At 35.2% G+C, this 23,076-nt stretch overlaps 1 protein-coding gene across 1 annotated transcript in view; it reads right to left on the reverse strand.

Annotated features, from left to right (window-relative positions):
- Positions 1-8,208: 8,208 nt before the first annotated feature.
- LOC129226013 (ataxin-3-like) overlaps positions 8,209-23,076 on the reverse strand; it is a 43,513-nt gene continuing 28,645 nt past the window's right edge. The window contains 2 exon segments of the mRNA XM_054860587.1: positions 8,209-8,371; positions 22,270-22,317. Of these exon segments, the coding sequence (XP_054716562.1) occupies positions 8,301-8,371; positions 22,270-22,317 (119 nt within the window). The 3' untranslated portion in view covers positions 8,209-8,300.

Raw genomic sequence — 23,076 nt, forward strand, 5'->3', positions numbered from 1 at the left:
ATAAAAAAGGCGGAAAAGGGGGGGGGGGCAAAAATGAATTTCGTGCCTGGTGTCTTCAAAAATCTTAGTCGGACCCTAGGGGGGCCCTGAAATAGAAATGTGCCCCATGTCCAATGTCAGGATGATCGGGCCTCTGGTACACATCATAATATACACCAGTACTATGCATATACATTGCAATAAAATAATTATTTACAAAAAAGCAGCTGGGGAAATGAAATGTTTCTAAATGTGTGACATTTTCTATGCTACGGCTAATGCTAAACGGAGGGTCATTGAGCACCCTCTTAAAATTTGAGCGAGAAGCTAAAACGTTTACAGCATAATACTATTAGTGAGTCTAAAAAAATAGGGGTGGGGGGTGGGGGGTCCTGGACTTTAGCTCGAAAAAAAAAATTTTTTTGAACCACCCTAGTCTACGTTCTTCTCACTTTTACCTTAACAGTTTTGGAACTAATGTCATATACCCCACTCTAGGTGACTTTTTCCCTGTTGGCGCCAAGAAAGCATCGCCAAGAAAACGATGTATGACGACATATGTCATACAGTCGAGTCCCGACTTACGTTCCAAGACCCTTCGCGTAAGTTGAAATTTGGCGTTGTGGAAAAGGGTATGCGTATAAACTTTTATAAACATACCTATACGACTAAAGACACTTGTAAACACCACCTCAAACTGTTAAAAATAATTTCTTGACTATACATTACTGTTTCTCAAACAAAAAATTGAATTTTTACTTATTGTATTTTTAAAGAAAAAAACGCTTTATTTAACATAAAAAACTGCTACGATGCACAAAATCAATGATCAATGGGAAAGGAAGACGTAAAATAGACCACTACGGTACGTACATTATGTAGTAAGAAAAACAAATGCACTATAGTTGTTGAAACTTTTTCCTTCTATCTTCAGTTTTAAATGAAACAGCGCTCTTAGGTGTCAATATATTTGATCAGTTTTACCATATAGAATGAAAAAAAAATTGGAAAATGAGGAGTAGTTATTTGTATAAGCGATGTTTAGACTAGTACGGTGTGGGAACCGCCCTCAGCGATGTCAAAGGGATGAAGGTTTATTCACGAAAAAACCGCGATTCCCTTCGGAAAATGTTCATGTTGCGGGTGAAGAATTTGCGTTGGGAATAAAATTCTTTACCGGGGAAAAAATGGCGTTATAGCCATTTCGCTCAAGTCGGATCGCGTTGTAGCGGGACTCGACTGTACATCGTTCTTAGCGATGCTTTTTTAGCGCCAACAGGAAAAATTCAGATAGAAAAACATGATCAAAGCACTTCAGAACACAATATATATAAAAACAACATAAAACCACAACAAAAAACATCGCGAATATACGCTTCAATTTTTACCAGAAACTAGAAAGTTTTTGTACACAAAGAAAAATTACTAGAAAGTATTTACAATGCTTAAATTGACAAATTACTATAACAGCTCACCAATGAAATATTTACCAATAGAAATAAAAGCTATTTTCCAACATGCATTTCATTGAACAAAAATTTCTCATACTCTGCTGGAAAAGAGCAAAGCGATTCAAATTGTGATGTTTAAAGCGGAAAACATCCCCAAAATCAATAACTATTTCAGCCAAAAAAAACGCTTCGTTAGTCAAATTTCGATGCATGAAAAGTAGAAATGTCTCAACAGAACAACCCAAACATTAACAATATAAAAATACCATACATTAATTTGCTATCTAAGACATGCTTTCAAAATACCTATTATATTTTACATAAAATAACACCTTCATATTTTTATAAAATGCTAGAGTCAACTTATATTTAGAAATTCAGCACCTAAAGAAGACACGTTCATAGAATGTCTAAATAATTCGTGGCATCGATAAGAATTAACTTTTAGAATAAAATAACCGTACTATTTTTGTAAAATTAATTTACATACAGTAAAAATAAAGTTAAAAAACTACAAGAAACCTTCAAGGTTATGTAAACACAATGAATTTCGGAAGTTAGAGGTTTTTTTTTAATTCTAGAAAAAAGAACTTACCTTATTATGATATAAATCCTCACACTCATTCTGAAACAAAATGACAAATGGCACCGAACAGATACACACCAAGTTGGAACCACTTTCAATTAATGTTCAAGTTTGAAGAAACTGGTATTTTCTAATATTTATTCATCAAAACACAACTACTGAATTTAAACTAACACAAAATAAGATTCTAAGATTGCCTTCGGCTTGTCAAACACAGGTTAGTTTCGACAGGGATGCCATGCTTAAAAAATGATCGCCTCATTGGCGAGAAAAATATTTCAATTTTGTGCAAAAAATCGGATGTCGCCAAATGGGGGGGGGGGTATATCACATCTGTACCACAGTTTTCATGGAGTGCTATATAGCACTACAGCACAGTGCATATACAGCGGTTGATTTATAAATGACGGGCAGAACTTCAAGAGGTTATAGTACACACTAGTGATGTGCCGGATCGTTAAAAAAGTAGATCCGCGGATACGGATCATTCGTGTCAAGATCCGCGGATACGGATCTCAAATTTTTTTTTTTTTTTGCCCAATTCAACTATCCAAGTGTAAAATGGAACAGAAGGTATTCTCGTCCCTATAATAACACTGTTTCTTCAAAAAACGTCATCTACGCCGAAAATATAATAAAGACTATGATTTACTCTTTGAAGAAATCTCCGTTAAAATTGATGGAGAGTTGGAACGAACGGGTCAGAGCAGCTTAATAGAATGAAAAATTATTTCTAGCTTGCTCGGTAGGTGTAGGATACAGCAGGAATGTAAAGCTGCTACTGGACAGGCTAGAAATAATTTTTCGCATTTTATTTCAGCATAAATGCAGCGCTGACCCATTCCACCCAAATTACTCCGACCGACGGAATAACAGAGCCGGGAACACCTTTACAAACAGTAAATACAGAATTTTGTCTCACTTTTTTTGAAGGATGACGGGAAAAACAAAAATGAAGAAAAACAGAAACCCCAAATCAATAACAAAAACTAATATTAAACTAAAAATTAAAAAAAAAACATGTCTCAGAGTGCCGTTGGCTTCTGAAATGATACCTTATAATTAAAATAGGGAATAAAACCTAATTTAAACGGAATTTAAGAGTCTTTTATTCAAACATTTAAGAATTTTCAGAATCGAAAAGATCGGTCAAAAAAGTAACGGATACGGATAGATTTTTATTTTTCCTCGGATATCCGGAACACCACTAGTACACGCTGCAAACGAATAACTTTCATCAGAGGTGCAACGAGGCAAAAAGTCACAAAGATCGATTATGTCAATAAAGCAAATGTGGTGACTTAAAACTACAATAACGGTTCGAAGCAGTTTTTTTTATTTCATCGTTTTTTCGGACCTGAGGCGTCTTGCAGTCCACTACAATATTGAAGTGACTCTAGAGAGCGTGAGGGCTCGGAAATCATCGATGTAACGAACCTCAAAAAGGGAGGAGCAACTAAAGAGATGTTTCGCGGGGAATTGGCCTGATCGATTTGATATAAATGGGCCTGTAGATAGTCATGCCCATTAAGGTATCCGACTGCGTTAAAATCGACATTTTCGATGAAATATCCTTAATTGTTTTAATGATTTCATTTTGTAGTCTGATTCATTAGCTTTCCAAAACTGTCTTAGTTTTTACTCTACGTGAATTAGAACTAGAGTTAATTACAGAATCGTACACTGAACTCCAGACCAGAAATTGCGTTTTCCGAAAAACGACATTTTTGAAGAAAACTGTCTACTGTAACAATGATATCTCAAAAAGTTATTCGAGTATTGATGCGAAATTTTCTGAGATAGTTCTCTGTAATATGATTGATGTTTTCCTTTAAAAGTTAAGCTGAATTTTATTATTAAATAATATTTTCATGCGGATGAGTTTAAACAAAGGCGTTTGTTTTCGAAAAAATACCAGTATAGGAACTTTATTCGGCTATATTTCAGAACTTTTTTGAAAATTAAGAAAACTTTCAGAGCAAAACACACATGAATGTCATACAAATGTATTACTACAAGTATTTGTGTGTGATTAGAACCAAATTTTGTCCATGGCTGTTAGCGTAAGACACATTTTTTTCACTATTTTTCTTCAAAAATGTCCATTTTTAAAAAAAATAATATTTTGAAAGCGTGGTTTTACATTGTTTTCATAGTTTTGAAACATATGGAGTTAAAAAATAACATTAAAAAAAGTATTCAAGTTATTTTTTAAAAAAATGTCTTCGAACGCAGTCGGATACCGTTCTAAAAGAAGCAACTCCCTCAGCCCAGGAGAGACGAGAGCCACCAAAAGAGGCGAGCCCGGGATTTTCCATCAATCATGTTCCTAAGAGCAGAAATTGTACCATGCCTGATTTAGCCATCAATAAGTTTCTTAGCATTTGTTTGAAACAGCGGCAAAGAATGGGGGAGCATTTCGAGAGTCTCGCGACGCGTTTCTCGAGGGATTCAATGGGTGTCTCATACATAAGAGCCTTCAGCCGTCGCCACAGAAAGAAATCGAGGCATGAAAGATCTGGTGAGCGAACGGGCCAAGCAGCAGGATGTTTGCATGTGCCGCGTTTCCAACTGCGCCGGCGCCTTTTTGCGAGTTATTTCCGATCACGCATTCTTTGATGAGTGTTTGGATGTGTACGTTCACTTCGTGATCCACCCTGTATATGTAGTACACATGCATAAATCATACAGTTTCTTAAGTGTCGAGATTTTGGGATTATTGAGCGTATTTGCTCGATATTTGTTTCCCTCTTCGGTGATTTTTTATTCACTGAATTTTCAGTTAGCTATGGACACGAGCGAAGACCTTTCCTTGCACCTACAGAGTTGCCAACCTTGGACAAACACTTTGAGGAGCAAATTAAAATTTTGCGGAGCAATTCGGTATTTTGTATAAAAATCAATAAAAAATAACTAAAACCACCTGTTCTAAAATTGTTTTATAGCCGCTATATTTCTGTTAAATTAATTCTTAGCTTTAATAATTCATTTTAAGCAAGAGTATAAAAATTATTTCAGAATTAATAAAACTGCTTTAAACACTATTTCAATCTTCGAGTATAAGCATCTTTTATTTCCCATATTTACACGTTTGTTATGATAAAATAGCAAAATTTAAACTTGAAAACTTTCGGCCGGGAAATGCGGAGCAAAGTAACTTCTTTGCGGAGCGGCGGAGTTTCGTCATTTTTGCGGAACAACTCCGCAAAATCGGAGCATTTGGCAACCCTGCAGTTACGAATGGACGACGCACTAGCTTTACGCCACCGTCCATAACAGACCAGATGTTTAAGTCATTTTTCTAAGCTTCTTCTGTCCGATGTTGCTCATCAAATATCTGATAAGCGAAACACTAGCAGAAAAAGTGAAAAATGATAAGCAAGATAAATTCTTTTAAAAAAAGGGGGGGGGGATTCTCGGTAGACAAGTTTAAAATCTGTAGACAAGTTAAGAGAGCCCGAACCATCCTAGCCGGGGGTTGCACCCAAATTTTCAGGGAGGGGAGGAAATTTCTAACAAAATGATAAACAAACAATAAATGAAACAAAACACTTACTTGCATATATAACCAACCTGCCAATGACAAGAGACATTAGGCATGATTTAAAAAGTTGCAATACTGTATGTCTCCAAATTTTCCAAACAGTGAGCCAAAATTTGCGATAAAGAACGATTTTTGGAGGCCATAGTAACCTCCTATAGGGGTGCCCCACACCCTAGCTGTAAAACTGTCTTGTCTTCATACCGTTTTTGAACGCCCTGTCCATAGGATCATTTAATCTGGCGCTCTAAATGGTGCACGACGAACAGGCCTTTCTTCGAAACTGCCCCTAGAAACACGGACAGGCCATGTCAAGCAGAGGCGGTGATTGGGACTGAAAAAGGGTGGGGGGGGGGCAAAAAATTGACAACAAAAAGCTGTAAGATTTTTAGCAGTAGCAAAAAAATTAAAGTAAAAAAAAAGTAAAAAAATTTTTTTTTTAAATTTTGACATTTTGAATTCAAATTATGTTTTTCGCAATCACGAGTGTGTGTCGTATGTGTTTGTGTGTGGGGGGTATGTGTGTAGGGGGTATGTGTATGTGTGTTTGTATCTGTGTGCTGGCATAAGTGTGTGGGTAGTTGTGTGTATGAATGTGTGTGGGGGGGTGTGTGTAGGCATATGTGTTTGTGTCTGTGTGCAGGCATGAATGTGTGAGTAGTTGTGTGTATGTTTTTGTGTATGTGTAGGTGTCTGTATGTATGCGTGTGTGTAGTTGTGTATGTATGCGCGTGTGTGTAGGACATGGATGCAACCTGGAGACTGCTTTCGCTATAGGTGCAGCATCGTGAGGACCCGGCCGACGGTGACGCTGCAGAGGGTGCTGGTGAGAAAATAAAATCAAAGGACATCAAAACAGTAAAGTGAGAACAATAAGCAATCGTGATTGCTCAAAAAAAAAGGGGGTACAAAACTTTGCTAAGGCTGAGCAATGATTGAGTGGTCACTGATGCAAATCTAACAGATTAACTCGCGTTTTTCTTAAAATTTTGATGAATTATATACACAATAACTTTCCCCGAAAAAACACTTAGACAATGAATGAGACTTACATTATTTACCCCAAAGCATTTTGAGGTGTCACAAAACTTGGTAAATTTCATTGAACAATTGCAGCTTGTTTTTAAGTGAAACAATTGGTTTACTAATATCAAAACAATGAATAACATAAGCTAAAAGTGACTGCTCGGGCTAAATAATGTTTCGTAAACAGATATACAAGATCTGAAAATTTTGATACTTCTGCTTTTTTTTTTTTTTTTTACAATTCCTAGTTTAGGTTTCTAAATTGGAAAATAAAATAAATAAATGACCTATAAAAAGTATGTGTGAGGGGGGGGGGGCAAATCGCCTCCTTTTAACGTCAGCCTCGTCGGAAACTAGGGGATCGGCCTTTTTCTTCCTTCGGGATCATATTGTAAAAGTTTGAGAGGGTCGGCGGCCATGGGCTTCCATTAATGATTACTGACCCATGTATGTCTTTATTTAGATAAGTAGAAAAGGCATTGTCAATAAACCCGTTCTTCAGTTAAAAAAAAAAAAAAAATGGTTTGCACCACTTGAAAAAACTTCCACTTTGCCGAAAAACAGGTGAAGATTCCAACAAAAACCACTTCCACGCCAACGATCGCGTGGAAATCGAGTTCCGTTCAGAGCTCATCCATTCGTAACGCTCTTGCGAGCGAGTGAACTGAAACCCCGGCCATCTGAAAGTGTGATTAGTCCCAACATGTTTCAAATTTAAAATTAAAATCCCAGTTCGGCATCCATACAGTCAGCATCAATATCGTGATCACATACAGGAGTCCCATTGGTTGGTACCAAGGACGGATACAAAGGAGGGGCGACTGCCCTTCCCTTGGGGGATCCTGCATCGGCAATTTTTCCAAATTAAAGTTATAAATTGCAAGTGCAGGCCATCTTTGACGACATTTATGAAAGGAATGGGGCTCGGATCTTTCTTCTGGAAGCTTTTTAGAATTGAAGTTTTAAGAGGGTTATTCCAGGCGATCTTTGGTTGACAAGGAAAGGAATAGGTTCTTCAGAAACCTCCTTGGAAAAATCTAAACAATTTAGTTGTGTCAGATAAAAATGGTGTGCCCCCCCCCCCCAAAAAAAAAACATGTGTAAATAATTAGATACGTAGTAAAGGTAAGCTAAAAAAATCAACCGCCCACTCCTTGAACAATTTCTGTATCTGTCCTTGGTTGGTACCCAGGTCCCGATTTCCACAAAGCTTCCAAATTCTATTATAAAAAACCTTTTGCGCCGTGTTTGTTTACGGTTCTACAATTCGGATTCAAATATGAACTATTTGCAACACGATTTTTATTTATAACGCTTGATTGGAAAATGAAGGTCAAATTTTTACTTCTTTATTGAGGCTAGATTAGCATAAAGTAAGTTAAATTACAGATTTGATATTAATCCGGTGGATCGAGAAAGATTGAATATCACACTGCTTTGAGGCAATAGTTGATCGTCGATGACGATGGGGGGGAGGGGGTTTTTGAAACTGATTTTAGAATCATTAAAGGAGGACTGACCAAAATGTGTAAAAGTGTACCACACTCTAACAAACGGACTTAGGCTGGAGGACCACTCGGGAGCCCTGCAAAAGGAAAGAAATAAAGAGGCACACGGCACGGGTAAGGATTTTAATATACAGTCAAAGGTATGTACATGAAAATACTTTTTATTCATAAATCATCAAACAATCAACAGGTATAGAAAAAATTCGTCCTCAGGATGTGTCTGGGGGCATCTCCAAGGACATCTGGATGGCCCTTTCCAGCATTTCCTGCTCGCTCGGCTCTGGAACGAAAGAAACAGGTCCTCATTGATTTTAACTTTTGCCACTGACAAGTAGGAAACATTCATCGCCAAAGAAATAGATAGTCGTTCATCTATATACAGTCGAACCTCCGCAAATCGAAATTTTCTATGGATCGAAATCCAAGCAAATTTCTATGTTCATTACATAGAAAAATTGTTTCTATATATCGAAAAAATCTCTATAAATCGATTTTTTTTTTCGAGACATTCGTCGATTTTTTTTTCCTCTCCAGACTGTTTGTCTCATGAAAAATGAAGGTTAGGGGAGAAAATTATGTTCACTAAAGGTTGCTACGAAACTCATAAGGAATCTGGGGTTGAGGGGTGTGTAGATAGGTCGTTGTTTCGTTCTAGAATTCTTAAATTCCCTCAAGTTTATTTCAAATATCTTAGTTGTAACCAGTAATATTGTAAAATCAGTTTCAAGTCATCTCTTTTGTCTGTTGATTATCGTTCCCAGTCGTTTTAGCTGCAGTAAAAATCATTCAAGTTAAGTAGATTAATTTTTCACTTTTCTCTCGATTTGTCAAAACGAAAATCCCCTAAGGTTGCGGATCATGTTGAATTGCCGAAGAATGAAGATGTATGAGGGCGCAAAAATGTAATTTCTATTATTTTTTTAATTATTAACTTTCATTTAATCCGATGCTCGTATAAATTATAAATTAGGTTTCGGACACGAAAATCAGCTTTAATTTTAATGTTTTAGGAGATTTGTAGGATAAAATAAAACCGTTTCTATACATCGAAATTTCTATATATCGATTTTTTTCCCGGCAATTCGCTACTTCGATATATTTTGGAGGTCCGACTGTATACGAGGCGTGTTTTTAAAGTAAGGTCCGTTTTGATATAAAAAAAGAACGAGTACAGATAGAGCAAAGAAATTTATTGCACAAAAATCTACCATCCTTACGCTATTTTTTGACATTGCTCCCGTGATTTTCCAAGCATTTGTCATAGCGTGGTACAGGTTTTTGTATACCTATTCATAGAAAATTGCCGCCTGTGTAGTCAGCCATGGGATAACATGTTCTCTGAGCTCATTATTGCTGTTGTGCCATCGACCGCCAAGGCAAGACTTTAGATGCCGAAACAAATCAAAGTTGCTGCGAGCGAGGTGAGGGCAGACCAGAGGATGTTCAAAAACGCCCCAGCCAAAGCCCTGTAAGAGTCCTCATGGTTGACTAAACGGGCGGTAACTTTTTACGAATAGGTATACAAAAACCTGCACCACGCTATGACAAATGCTTGGAAAATCACGGGAGCAATGTCGAAAAATAGCGTAAGGGTGGTAGATTTTTGTGCACTAAATTACTTAGCTCTATCTGTACTCGTTCTTTTTTTATATCAAAACGGTACTTACTTTAAAAACACGCCTCGTATATAAAGGTGACGGTTGTTTCTACCCGATGTCCAGAAGCCCCCATAGCACCTACAGCTCTGAAACTTGGCACAAAATTCGAACATACCCCGGGGTCTGCACCTCGATGCCCGAATTCTAAATTTCGAATTGGTTTTTTTTTCTAATTAACTAATTAAGCTAAATTTCGGCTGTAGTAAAACATGTGTAAGTTGGTCACTTGCGGTGCAATATTTTACTAGTCACCTTAAACAGGTGGTCAACTTATAGAGGTTGAATCATATGATGTAGATCTAATTCTGTGCCTGAAAATAGCGGTCAACTTAGACAGGAGGTCAACTTACAAGGGTGGTCAACTTTACAGGTTTTATTGTAATTAGGAGGTAAAAAATCCCTCCACCCTCCAAACATTATATATCGTTGGAAGGGGTTTTCCTTCCCTAACAAGATGATGTTTGTTCCATTTTTTTTCAATTAATTAGAACAGGAGACACAAGCGATTCTAGTTGAGCCCATTTCCGAGGCCTCTCTTTCGAGAAATTGCTATAACACTAGGTCCATTTTTTCCAGACAATTTTTCAATTACTTTCTTGTTAAACATTTTGGAGGAAGTTGCCTCTGTTGCTTATGAATATTTTACTGTTATTACTTTATTTTAAATTCATTGTGCGTCTGTTAATTGATTTTCTTTTTAATGAGAAAGTCGCTTGGCGAATTTGGCGATGAATTATGGAAGTTTTTTACATTTGAAAGCTACTGCAAATGTCATTTTGATGCAGTTTGTCTATCTTTAATTCAACGGATTTTCTTTAAATTTTTAGCACAGGCATAGCTGTGCGGGTACTGCTAGTTTTTATATAAAGACATGACATTTAAGGACACAATTCATTGATCAGCATTGAAAAACCAAAATTAATGGCAGTTTAAAATTTAAATTGTAAGGACAAATGTAATAATTTTTCCCCAACTTAAATAAAACAAAAACTCAGAAACTTTTACTTAATTAACTATTAACTAATAACAAGAAAGAAAGCAAAACACATCATTTAAAATAATGTTTCATAAAAATTTAAATAACTCTCTTTTAAAAAAACCTATCTAGAATTTTGAAAGGCTATTTCCATTTTCACAAGAGTTTTTACTTGTTTGCATTGCAAACATTTAGGCATCGCTAATGTTTTTATATTGCCCTAAGTAGGACAACATTTTAAAAATACACACATAATATTTTTAATTAAAAATAATATTTGTTATTAAAATGCAATTTCTGGATATGGGACTGAAGTTATATAAAGGGACAGAAATAGAGTAGAACCTCCGTTAACTGAGCTTCAATCAACTGAGGTTTCTCTTAACCAAGCCAATAACTATTAAGAAAGGTAACAGATTTTTTTTTTTTGGCAAAAAATGTAAATTTAAGAAAATGATGAATATTCAATTTGAAAAAAAAAAAAAAAAAATCTGGAAATGTTTGCTTTTTTAAACGTATTTTTTAATATTTGAACTTGGCATTGGAGAAAAAAAAAATTTGACCTTTCAAAACTTACTGTGTTAAGTGTTTTTTCAAATTTTAGTTTTTCATCTGTAAAACATTGCTTTACTTTTATATACTCTTTCTCATCTCTTAGAAATATTATTATCAATTTTTTTTTTTTTTAAATTGATACCTTTTAAACTTTTTGCAATCCTGACAACTTTTTACACCAAGTTTTCATTAACTTTCAAATCTTTAAGCTTTCAAATTCCCTTTTCTGTGTTCGAGGCCATTATAATCTTGAATAGAATACATATCACCTTCATACAAATCTCGGAATAAATCTTGTTTATTTCATCTGAATTGTCTACGGAACAGAAACAGGGGGGGGAGGAGTGGCCCTGGGGGGGGGCATATTTACATGACACATAGTTTCGTTTTCAGGAAGGCTCAGTTTATCTCTCATGCACTATAAATATATTTATTCCCCCTTGAAAGTCGATAAAAGATATACTTGAAGATCCACCTTCTTGTACACTGTCTTACATCTAAAGGCAATAGAAAATGTTTTTTAAAAATATTCCAGAAAATATTTACTATTGTAAAAAAAAAAATGGAAAATAGTATTTATGAGTCAATCACAATGCATACCTGGATACCCTTCTCTGACAAATAACTGCAACTTACTGTAATAATTCTTGTGAATACAGAAATATTCCTTCAAAATTCTAGAAAATTCTCGATATAATCTGTTTTTTTAAAGAGAATTATTAATTTTTTAAAATGAAATATTGTTTTAAATGATGTGTTTTGTTTTCTTTTTTGCTATTAGTTAACTAAATACAAGTCTAGAAACATCTTTCCGAGTTTTTGCAGTATTTAAGAAAGGGAATGGTATTTACATTTGTCCTTCCAATTTAAATTTTAAACTGCCATTATTATTTTTTTTTTCAAACTTTTGTTCAACTTTTGTTTTGCCGCAAGAAGTTATGGTTTATTTCTTTCTTTTATCTTTAAGTGTAAATTTTAGACAGTTTGACTTAATTGATAAAATATCAACTGCCGATGGACTCGATGCATAGTGCTTACGACAAATTAAATCATTTTTTTCCCAATAAGAGCTCTCGTAAACGTAACACTGATTTGATTTTTGGCAACAGTTTTAATTAAAAAAAAAATCTGAATAGAAAATTTAAAAAATCAAATTAAAAATTATAACTTATTTAAAACAGAGGTTCGAAATTATTCTAAGAAAAGAGGAAAACAAGGTTGGTTTAAACTTGCAATGAAATAAGTTCACAGCAATAAAAAGTTAACTTTTGGAATTTTCTCAACTGTTCAATTTTGCTCTCTTCTGTAAATGATAACTATTTTTGAACACTAAATATTTTAAACAACTTAAAAAAAATATCGATCAGAAAATTTTAATTTCACATACATCAAGAATGTTAATGAACAGCTAAAACTTAATTCCTATAAGTTTTCAAAATTTGATGTAACGAATAAAACAACTCTCAACTGTAGATGCAGCTAAATGTATTTCCATCTTAAGTATTATGCTTAAAGACTTTTCAATATTCCTGACTTGTTACTATTTCGAATTCGAGAAAATAGTTAAAAAATAACATAACCAAACTGCTAAATAAACAAATAAATTATAAAACCATTTTAGATAATTACTATAAAGACGGGTCAGATATCACAAAACAATAGTTTCGGCCCAACAGGGGAAAAACTTTTTCATTACTTCAATTTAATTATTCATCTTAATATATAAAAATCAATGTCCTGAGATAACATATATATATATATATATATATATATATATATATATATCAACGCACAGCCAATACCGCTGAAGACTCAGACTTGAAATTTGGCAGGCATGTCCACATGATTACGGAAGTAACCACTAAGAATGGATTTTTCGAAATCTCAATTAGTTCGGGAGAAATTAATTAAAGCCTCTTAATTTCTGCGAAATTAAAAACCTGTCATTGAAATTCAAATCCCTTATTTTCGAAGGCTTTCCTCCATTCAAATCATTATTCAGTACTTCATCTCAACTTTTGGTCGATAGCGAACTATAAATTTGATATTGTTTTTGTTTCTCACGTGGTTCTTCGAGGCTTTTCTCAAGTCAAATCATAATGTTTCTGCCTTTTGCTTTCTTTTTTTTTCAAAACTAGAAACGAAGTTTTTAAGAACATCATCACAGGCGGACTATCCTTTTGAATTTAGTCGAGTGCAGTTTCCTATAAAAGTTTGCTTTGCAATAACCGTTAATAAGTCACAAGCACAGACATTGAAAAGTAGCAGGGACCGATTTAAGAGAAGACTTTTTTTCACACTGCCAATGTTATGTAGCTTGCTCCAATTCATCAAGCAGCTCAATAATTTTAGCACCAGAAAAAAAAAACTAAAAATGTTGTGTACAAAGAAGTTCTTGCTTAAACATAGGTATAACAATAGAATGTGGATGGCCTGTGTTTGCAAAGATAATCAATACTTTAAAAGGATCGTTAATAACAGTCAAAGATCGGTTGAGGACAAGGGCATATATATATAAGGAGTCCAGGGGCCCCGGGATCGTCTCAAAATTAGAAAAAATTATAGGTAATAAGCAATTATTATAGGGGATTTTGGAAACTAGGTGCACTAAGCACTATTAAACCCTGCTAATTCCATTAGTATTTTATAAAAGTAAGTTATTGCATTTTCGGCAAACATTTTTTTTAACCTTTTTTTTTTTTTTTAATGTCTTGGAATATAGGTAGAGGGACAAAAATGACATTGAAAAAAGTCACACATGGATTTTTAAAGATAAAACAAGCCTCACAAACCCTTAAAAATACATTTTTTTTTTTTTTTGCATTTAAATTTTGTTTTTCTGCAGAGAAGAACACTCTTTGTATTTTGGAAGTTATTTTTCAGCCAACTACAGTGGTGGACAAAATTATAGACTCCATTTTTTTTTTCTCTTGTTTCAATTACAACATGACTCGGTTTAAATTATTTTCATTGAAGTAATGATGAATAGTTGAAGAAATAAGTTCTAAAATTAGTACATCTTATCAATTAAATTAAAAAATTCATAAAATTAGAAAATTTGCAAATTTAATATTTTATCATTACGTGAAACCTGGACAAAAGTATGAGGTAAAAAAATCCGGGATTACGAGAAAGTTTCGTTCCAAAATGTTAATTTAACGCCATAGAATGAATAAATGTCGCCATCAGTGATTGCTAAAAGTTTTGTTTTGGGAAATTAATGAGAAACATAACTGCACCGCTGGACGAAATTATAAACTCATTTTTTTTTTCATTTTTTCAATCATAATTTAACTCGGTTAAAAAAAAAAAAAATTGTTCGAGTAAAGATAAATAACGTGGTAAAGCAGGGTTGGCATTTCTTAATGGAAGATAGAACGCTGAAGATTACCAATTAATACTGGAAGATTTGCAAATTTTCTAATTTCATGAATTTTTTAATTTAACTGATAAGATGTACTAATTTTAGAGCTATTTCTTCAACTATTCATCTTTACTTGAACGAAAATAATTTAAACTGAGTCACGTTGTAATCGAAACAAAATAGAAAAACATTTGAGTCTATAATTTTGTCCACCACTGTAGCACCACTCATAGAACTTAATTACCTTTTTTTCTACATTAATACAAAACCTGGGGACAAATTCGAAATGATGTGTTTTTCGAAACACATACATAATTTGAAGGATATTGCTACGGCCCATTCGAGCATTGTATTCGCGAAAAAAATTTCACTCAAAAATCGCCCTTCATTTCCATTTTGCTCACCCCCAAATGAATGTCGATTTTTTTTTTTTTTTTTTGACCCGACCACATATGTACCTATGAATGTATAGACGCCCGAGATATCCATTTTGACGTTTCCCGAGTTAATGACGACGAGTTTTCTCGTGACGTCTGTATGTGCGTATGTATGTCGCATAACTCAAGAACGGTACGTCCTTCGTTGAAATTTGGTACGTAGACTCCTAGTGGGGCCTAGTTGTGCACCTCCTCTCTTGGTTGCATTCGGATGTTCCTAAGGGGGTCTTATGCCCCTTTTTGGGGGGAAATCATTGTTATTTTCCATTTAAACTCAAGTGGTGTTTTAATTTGTCGGACACTTGGCGATACATCGCCAGTCTTTTGGTCTCCAAGTTTTTTCGCACACTTGGCGACAAATATGGCGATTTTTTTTGGGGAATTTTAAATCTGGTTTCAAATTGGCCACTGTTGGTGATATTTAGAGAGTAAACTTTTGAATCACATTAAAATTGCCAATAATGGGGGAAATGATATTGAATTGGAGTAAAAGGAAGTCATGTGATGCACACATCAGCTTGTTTTTTTTTTTTTCATTTAAAGAAGAAAATATTATCTGAAGAATTTTTTTAAAATTTATCTATAGAAGATCTTAAAAAAGCACAGCGACGCTTTCAGGCTCCGGTGATATGCCAGGATGATGACTTTTGAATAATAAATGTTTTTTGAAATAAAATTATGAAGCAATGTACAGGGGTAGAAGTGATCGACTTGTCACATATAGGACATTTTCCACAAAAAATATAGGACAAATATAGGACACATTATATGAATAGTTTCGCTATGAAAAAAGAAATAATACATACATATTATTTATTTATTCTTATCAATGATTTTATTTAAAAAAAAACCCTCAAACAAAATTATAACTTACGCCTGAAATGACTTTCCTGTAGTTGAAAGAATAATTTTTGGAAAAAGTGTACTTTGTAGACAAAAAAAAAAAAAAAAAAAAATGTGAAATTTATTGATAATTAACACAGCAACTCACAATTTTTGCAGGGATAGAAGTGTCACAAACATAGCTTATATGAATAAATAAAAACCGTCTTTGTGTTGAGAACTAACAGGAAATAACCAATGCTTTGTAGCACAAACATACAGATATTTTGTTCTATAAAATTCCACAAAAAGAAAAGATTGCAAAAAGACTATTATAACATTCCGATCAGAAAATGCACTGAACACAAAAATATACCCGCGAAAACAAAAACCAAAGAAAAAAACCACGAAAACAAAACCAAAAAAAAAAACCACGCTGGAAAACAAAACAAACTGCTGTTGCCAAACGCAAAATTCTAAAACCAACTTCAGAATTCGTTCTCGAAACTCCACCCACTACAGTGACGTCATATTGCTGTAGCCAATGAGAGAAGATGCCTGTTGCATGATTTAGTGAGTTGTGTTTTTTAATTTGAAATTCGTTTGCACGCGTACTTTCGAGGAAAAATCCGAAGTCAGGTTGTTTATTTACTGTTGTTTTAAAGAAATAAATTGGATAAAAAAACTGGAATATAGGAAATATAGGACATTTCCCAAAAATATAGGAAATATAGGATATATAGGACCACTTCGACCCCTGAATGTACTTATATTTTGGTATGAAACACAGAATACACTCCGTTTTTCTTTCACAGATTTTCAAAATCCATTTTTGGGACACCTCGTACACGCACATTATAGATACATAGATAGTCATGGAAATGTACACACATGTGCAAGTATGCATCCAGGACGCATATAAACAACCTTTACTCAGCTAGAGACCATGTAAAAATTTGGAGACTGCTGATTGGCTACCGTGTGAAAACATCATCCGTCTTCTGTATAGTTTGTTTTGCACGCTCTAATTATTGTTTCATTTCAAAACAAAACATGTCTTCTAGGCATTATGAAAAGAGAGGACGAGAATTTAAAACATTCAAACGTGAATTTATCACTTCCCAGGAACGAAATTTGGTCATTACGTTGGATGGAAAAAAAACATGGCTGACACATTTGCGAAGACTGGCCAATCAGGAGTCCCAATACTATTATAAGGTCTCTAACTGAGTAAAGGTTGCTGATATGCATCCAGGACTATATTAATGGGGTGGGTTTACGGGGAGCTACCCCCCCCCCCCACTCCCAAAATTTTCTACAACAATTCAAAAAAAAAAAACTATGATACATTCTTTTGGTTGAAAAAAATACTAGCATTTAATTTTTATTTATTTTTTAATTTCATTTAAAAAAATAAATTACTATTATAAAAGAGTTGTACAAACAATGCAATATCTACAGGATTTATTTTTATCGTACTCATTTACAGGGAGCAACCCCCCCCCCCCCACTCCCAAAATTTTCTACAACAATTCAAAAAAAAAAAAAAAAAACTGATACATTCTTTTGGTTGAAAAAAATACTAGCATTTAATTTTTATTTATTTTTTAATTTCATTTAAAAAATAAATTACTATTATTAAAGAGTTGTACAAACAATGCAGTATCTACACGATTTATTTTTATCGTACTCATTTACCGGGAGCAACCCCCCCCCCCCACTCCCAAAATTTTCTACAACAATTCAAAAAAAAAAAAAAAACTGATACATTCTTTTGGTTGAAAAAAATACTAGTATTTAATTTTTATTTATTTTTTAATTTCATTTAAAAAAAAAATTATTATTATTAAAGAGTTGTACAAACAATGCAGTATCTGCAGGATTTATTTTTATCGTACTCACGGCGAACGTCATTTCTCACAAAACCACAGAGCGTTTCCTTCGGAATTCGATGCTCGCAAACGAATCGAAATTCTTTGAATTCGAAAGTGTCAAACTATAAGGAATACATTTCAAAAGTGTCAAAAAAAAAAAAAAAAAAAGCAAAAAGACTTTTGATAAATATAGATCACATCGAATGTGCTCCATTGAATAGATAGGACATCTTTTACATATGTTCATATTACTGACTTTAACGTAGCACCTCCTCATTCAACAAGTCGACTGCCAACTACGAGATAACTCGAAGATTGGGAACATTTCTAGGACGCCGACTCATCTCGTACTCGCTATTTTTGTGCAGCTACAATTGAACTCAGAATGTATCAGTGCTAAAATTGATAGAAGGCTTCAGGGCCCGATCAAGCCAAACTGGTGCCCAGGTCCTGAGTAGATGTTGGTGCCCCCCCCCCCCCCCACATGAGAAAATCTGCGCAATTTTAAAGTGAATGTTTCATACTAGAAACTACATTTTAAAGGAACATTACTACATTTGAAAGGAAATCTGGGATTTGAATACCAAACACTTGATAGTCACCAAACTAATCACAGTTAAAAATGCCTCTTAAGGCGAAAAAGAGTTAAAAAGAATTTAAAACTGCAAAAAAAAAAAATCTTACTAATTCTGACATCAAGCTTTAAAAAAGCTTCTTTCTGGCTTTAACAGAGGCAAATGTGTCGATCAAATAATCGAAATCTATGTTTGATGTCACAGAATTTTCAGTGGTCAATAAGGAAAACGCCTGTAAATTATCCTGAGAAATGCAGCTTCTCAAATGATTTTTGATTCTTTTCAAAATTGAAAAGGAACGTTCACTGGAACAGCTGCTGATAGGCAAGGTAAGAAGAAGCTGCAGGGGCGAATCCACATTCGGAAATGTATGTGTAATGTTTAGTGATCTTATCCTTTTAAAACATTCTCCAGGAGAAAGGTTACGTTTGCAAAAATTTGAAAGTGTGTTCATTCTTCTGGAGTTCATCTGAGTAATTATTTTGAAATTCAAGACCTAAGGAACAACGACTTCTTTACGCGAATTTTTTTTAACTTTATGAGTTTCTGAGCTGATTTTTAAAAAATTTTGAGCCTCCTCTCCCTTAAAGTTGATAAAAAGTAAAATGAGCTTAAAACAAAAAAAAAAAAAAAAAATTAATTTGAATTTTGACATCTTGAATTCAAATTATGTTTTTCGCAATCACGAGTGTGTGTATGTAGGCATGTGTGTTTGTGTGTGTGTGGGGGCGGGGTATGTTTATGTGTGTGGGGGCGGGGTATGTTTATGTGTGTGTAGGCATGTGTGTTTGTGTCTGTGTGCTGGCATAAGTGTGGGGGGGGGGGGGGTATGCGTATGTGTGTGTCGGCATATGTGTTTGTGTCTGTGTGCAGGCATGAATGTGTGGGTAGTTGTGTGTATGTGTGTGTATGTATGCGTGTGTGTGTGTATGTGTTTGTGTTAGTAGGTGTATATGTGTGTAGGTGTATGTGTGTATGTGCGCATGTGTGTGTTTGTGTAGTTGTGTATGTATGCGCGCGTGTGTAGGACATGGATGGAGATGGCTTTCGCTGTGGGAGCAGCATCGTGAGGAGCCCGCCTGTCCACGGTGATGGTGCAGAGGGTGCCGGGGGGAAAATAAAATCAAAGCGACGTCAAAAACAGTCAAGTGAGAGCAATAAGCAATCGTGATTGCTCGAAAAGGAAGTAAGTAAGTGAATTTAGGTGCCCCTAAATTTGTGGTGCCCAGGTCCGTGGACCAGCCGGACCGTGCGTTAATCGGGCCCTGGAAGGCTTCCGGGATGAGAAAAAAAAAATGAATGCAGAACACAAACAGAAAATTTATTTAAAAAAACAAACAAAAAATATGCTTACAAAAATTAATTCCAATTTGAGAAATAAAATAATATTTTATGGGATTGTGGAACATCTTAAAACAATTTCCACGTGGCTTCTCTTCACAGGCCAGACAGAAATATCGACCGTATTTTTTGCTCGGGTACACATACGACTCTGCCCTGTCAAACGAGTTTTTTTTTTTTTTTGGTGGGTGCTTTCATTTTTTGTGTTTTTTGATGATAACTACGTATAGTAGGACTTCTGTTATTCGAGCTAATCGGGACCGCTGGTGCCTCGAATGTCGGGAATATTGGTTAGTTAACATGTCAGGATCGCAAATTTTTAAAATGTGTTCGTTAAAATACAATAGAATATTTTTAAACGATAAAAATGAACATGCAAAAATAATATTTTACAGTTAAAAAACCAACATAGGAAAATAAAGTGTAAGTTTTAAAACGTCCATCGAATTTTTTACAATGCGCGAATTTAAATATAAACAAATGCCTATAAAAAACACAAAATTTCCAGAAATTAATTTTATTTTCCCACTAGTGGCACCCCCACGGCTTTGCCCGTAATAGAAAAATTAAAAGGTCTTTTGGTTCGCCTGTATATTTACAAATAATGTATGGTGAATTTTCTCTCCAACTGGCTTGTGCCCATGTGACGGTTCCAAGTTATGATAATTTCGTCATTTATGACAGTTTTTTTTCTTAAAATTGGAATGGAAAAAGAACCACATCGAATTTTCGAAACATCGCTTCGAGGTGCACACCCCCCTGCCACAAACTAACTTTGTGCCAAATTTCATGAAAATCGGCCGAACGGTCTAGGCGCTATGCGCGTCACAGAGATCCTGACGGACTTTCAGCTTCATTATTAGTAAAGAATTGAAAATTTATTATTTTATTAAATTTACATCATTGTTGCTAAATCTGTTACCATTCTTTGCAAAAGTCCCGAATTTCCGGCAATGGCTCTCCGATCGCGCCATTTCTTCTGCAACAAAATTTCCATAGGTGTAGTTAGTATCTGCCGCCTGCTCTAAATACGGGTCTTTCTCACGTTTCTTAGAAATTAGTTTTCGAGGCAGAGGGGCAGGCAGCACAGGCACAGAAATAAAAAACCTCGTTCATTTACGGGCTCACGTATTTGGACAAAAGAAGGGGGAAAAAACCTCATTATCGGATCGGTCAACAGAAACCTCGGTTGATCGAAGCTCGGATGTTGTACTGTACTAGAATTGAAACACTAGTTTTTAATAATGTAAGGCGATTAAATCAAATGCTCAATTTAGGCCAGATTTCTGAGAACTGCCGTGTCGAATAACCTGTCGTAACAAATATCGATGCGACTGATGCCAACTTTTATTGCCAATACCAGCCGCGTCGCCCGGCTTTGCACGGTCCACCTCGAAAATAAAAGTCACGTCGAGTGACGCTAGTTCAACACTCGGGCTTGAACAAAAAAAAGAAAAAAAAGTCGGTGAAATTTTGCTGCAGATTGCGGAAAACCCCCAAAAAGTAAAACATTTTAAATCCCGTGATTACAGGAAAAGCCTCAAAACAAAAACAAGAATTTTACCTGTGCATGTTCAAGAAAAAAAATGGCAACAGATCTTTCATCTCAGCGATTTCCTTCACCCCGCTATACATTTTAATAGAAGCGTTGTTGCGGAAAGTGGAGACGAAGCACCGAATAATCATTCGAATGCAGGAAAGCCTTCGAAAAATAGGGATTTTGTGTCGAAATCTACGCGTCGTAATTAATATTAATTGATATCTCCGCTCATTATCATCGGAGGATCATGTTAAATAGCCAAACATGAAGACGACGAATCCATCGATGCCTGGTTCGATGGTCAGTTCACTGTCGTTCGGGAGAAGAAGCTGGGACATACATAGATATGCCATACCTGCCAACCTCCGAGAAAAAAAATCCGGAAGATTTTTTTTATTTTTATCCACAAGATTTTAACGCAAAATAAAATCAAACAGGACCCCTATCCTCTTCACATTAAACAATATATTAGTTATGAATTTCATATCAATTGAACTTACTTTCGTTTAGTAAATATTACTTTTATTGCTTTCTTTAAAAGTTTGGAAATAACATTTGGTACTCATTTAAAAAAAAAGAACGAAGCAAAATCAGCTCGAACTGAGGGAACGAGAAGATAATCGGCGCCGAAATTGAGCCCCTAGTTGCCAGGCGCGACGCTTGCTTTGATTGGATGCCGATGAAGTCATGCGCCGTATCACTCCGTGACGTCATAATCTTCTCGTGCCATTCTCCTACGGCAACCTTTCCTTGGCTACTTGGCCTAAAACGCGGTGCCGCGTTCCACAAAAGTATCGTTAGCGCCAAAATTGGCGAGATACTATTTTTTCCCTACAAAACGTGAAAAATCCGGAAGATTTTGCTCATAACCGGAAAAACGGAAAAGGACACAAAAATCCGTAAAACTTCCGGGAAATCCGGAAGGCTCGGCAGGTATGGATATGCTCAGTTTTTAATTACATAAGAGATAGATTCGACGAGTACTGTGTTTGGTGAAGCAATCGCCGAAAACAAGGTCAAAGGAAAGAAGACTCACCGCTCTCTGCTTCTGTGTGAGGCCTGGAGGACTCTCCCGCTCGGAATTCTGGAAAGAGGATCGGGAAATCAATACTCGATACACACAGCCACATATTGTTGACCCTCCAACTCAGAGAGCCTAGAGATTGGTTAAAAGCATAGACTAATAATAAGAGTAGATCGAGCTTTCCCAGACTTGCCCATGAAAAAATGGGTTCATGGATACATCATGTGACTGGTGGGAGGCTTGGCGGAAACTTTGGCGGCATGGTTGCTAGATGGCAGGATTATCTATAGTTTAGCACTCGACACGTATTTTAAGACGTCATGTGTTTTCGTTATAATTTCTTTCCAGGTGCAGAGATTGAACTGTTTTACTTTTAGTTATGAATTATTTTGACATCAGTCATTAGTTTTTGATCACAGTTTTCAGTCACTTTTATTTCATTCGGAACTGCTACGTCGGAGTTGGCGTGAACGTAATGGCGTAAAATGTACTCATCGGTATCTTGAATTGAAATTGTAGGTAAAAATCTTTCCGTCTGCCGATTCTTCTTGGGCGCTTGCATCTTCAACTGCTTAGAGAGTTAATGAAATTGACTAAAGAAAATGCACAATACTATCTAAACGAAAAACTCACTATATTAACAAAATATTTACAGCCTAGAATAACAAATTTACGAATCGGACTCCATAAAAGATAATTCTTCCGTGTTCCATCCATTCTATTTGTTTTATTTCTCTCGGGCGTTGATCGTCTGTTACGATCGACGCCCGCTGTTGCTAGGATATCCACCAGTCACATGGTTTGGTTTATGAGCAGCAA

This window comes from Uloborus diversus, chromosome 7, assembly GCF_026930045.1.
Source record: "Uloborus diversus isolate 005 chromosome 7, Udiv.v.3.1, whole genome shotgun sequence".
Taxonomy (NCBI): Eukaryota; Metazoa; Arthropoda; class Arachnida; order Araneae; family Uloboridae; genus Uloborus; species Uloborus diversus.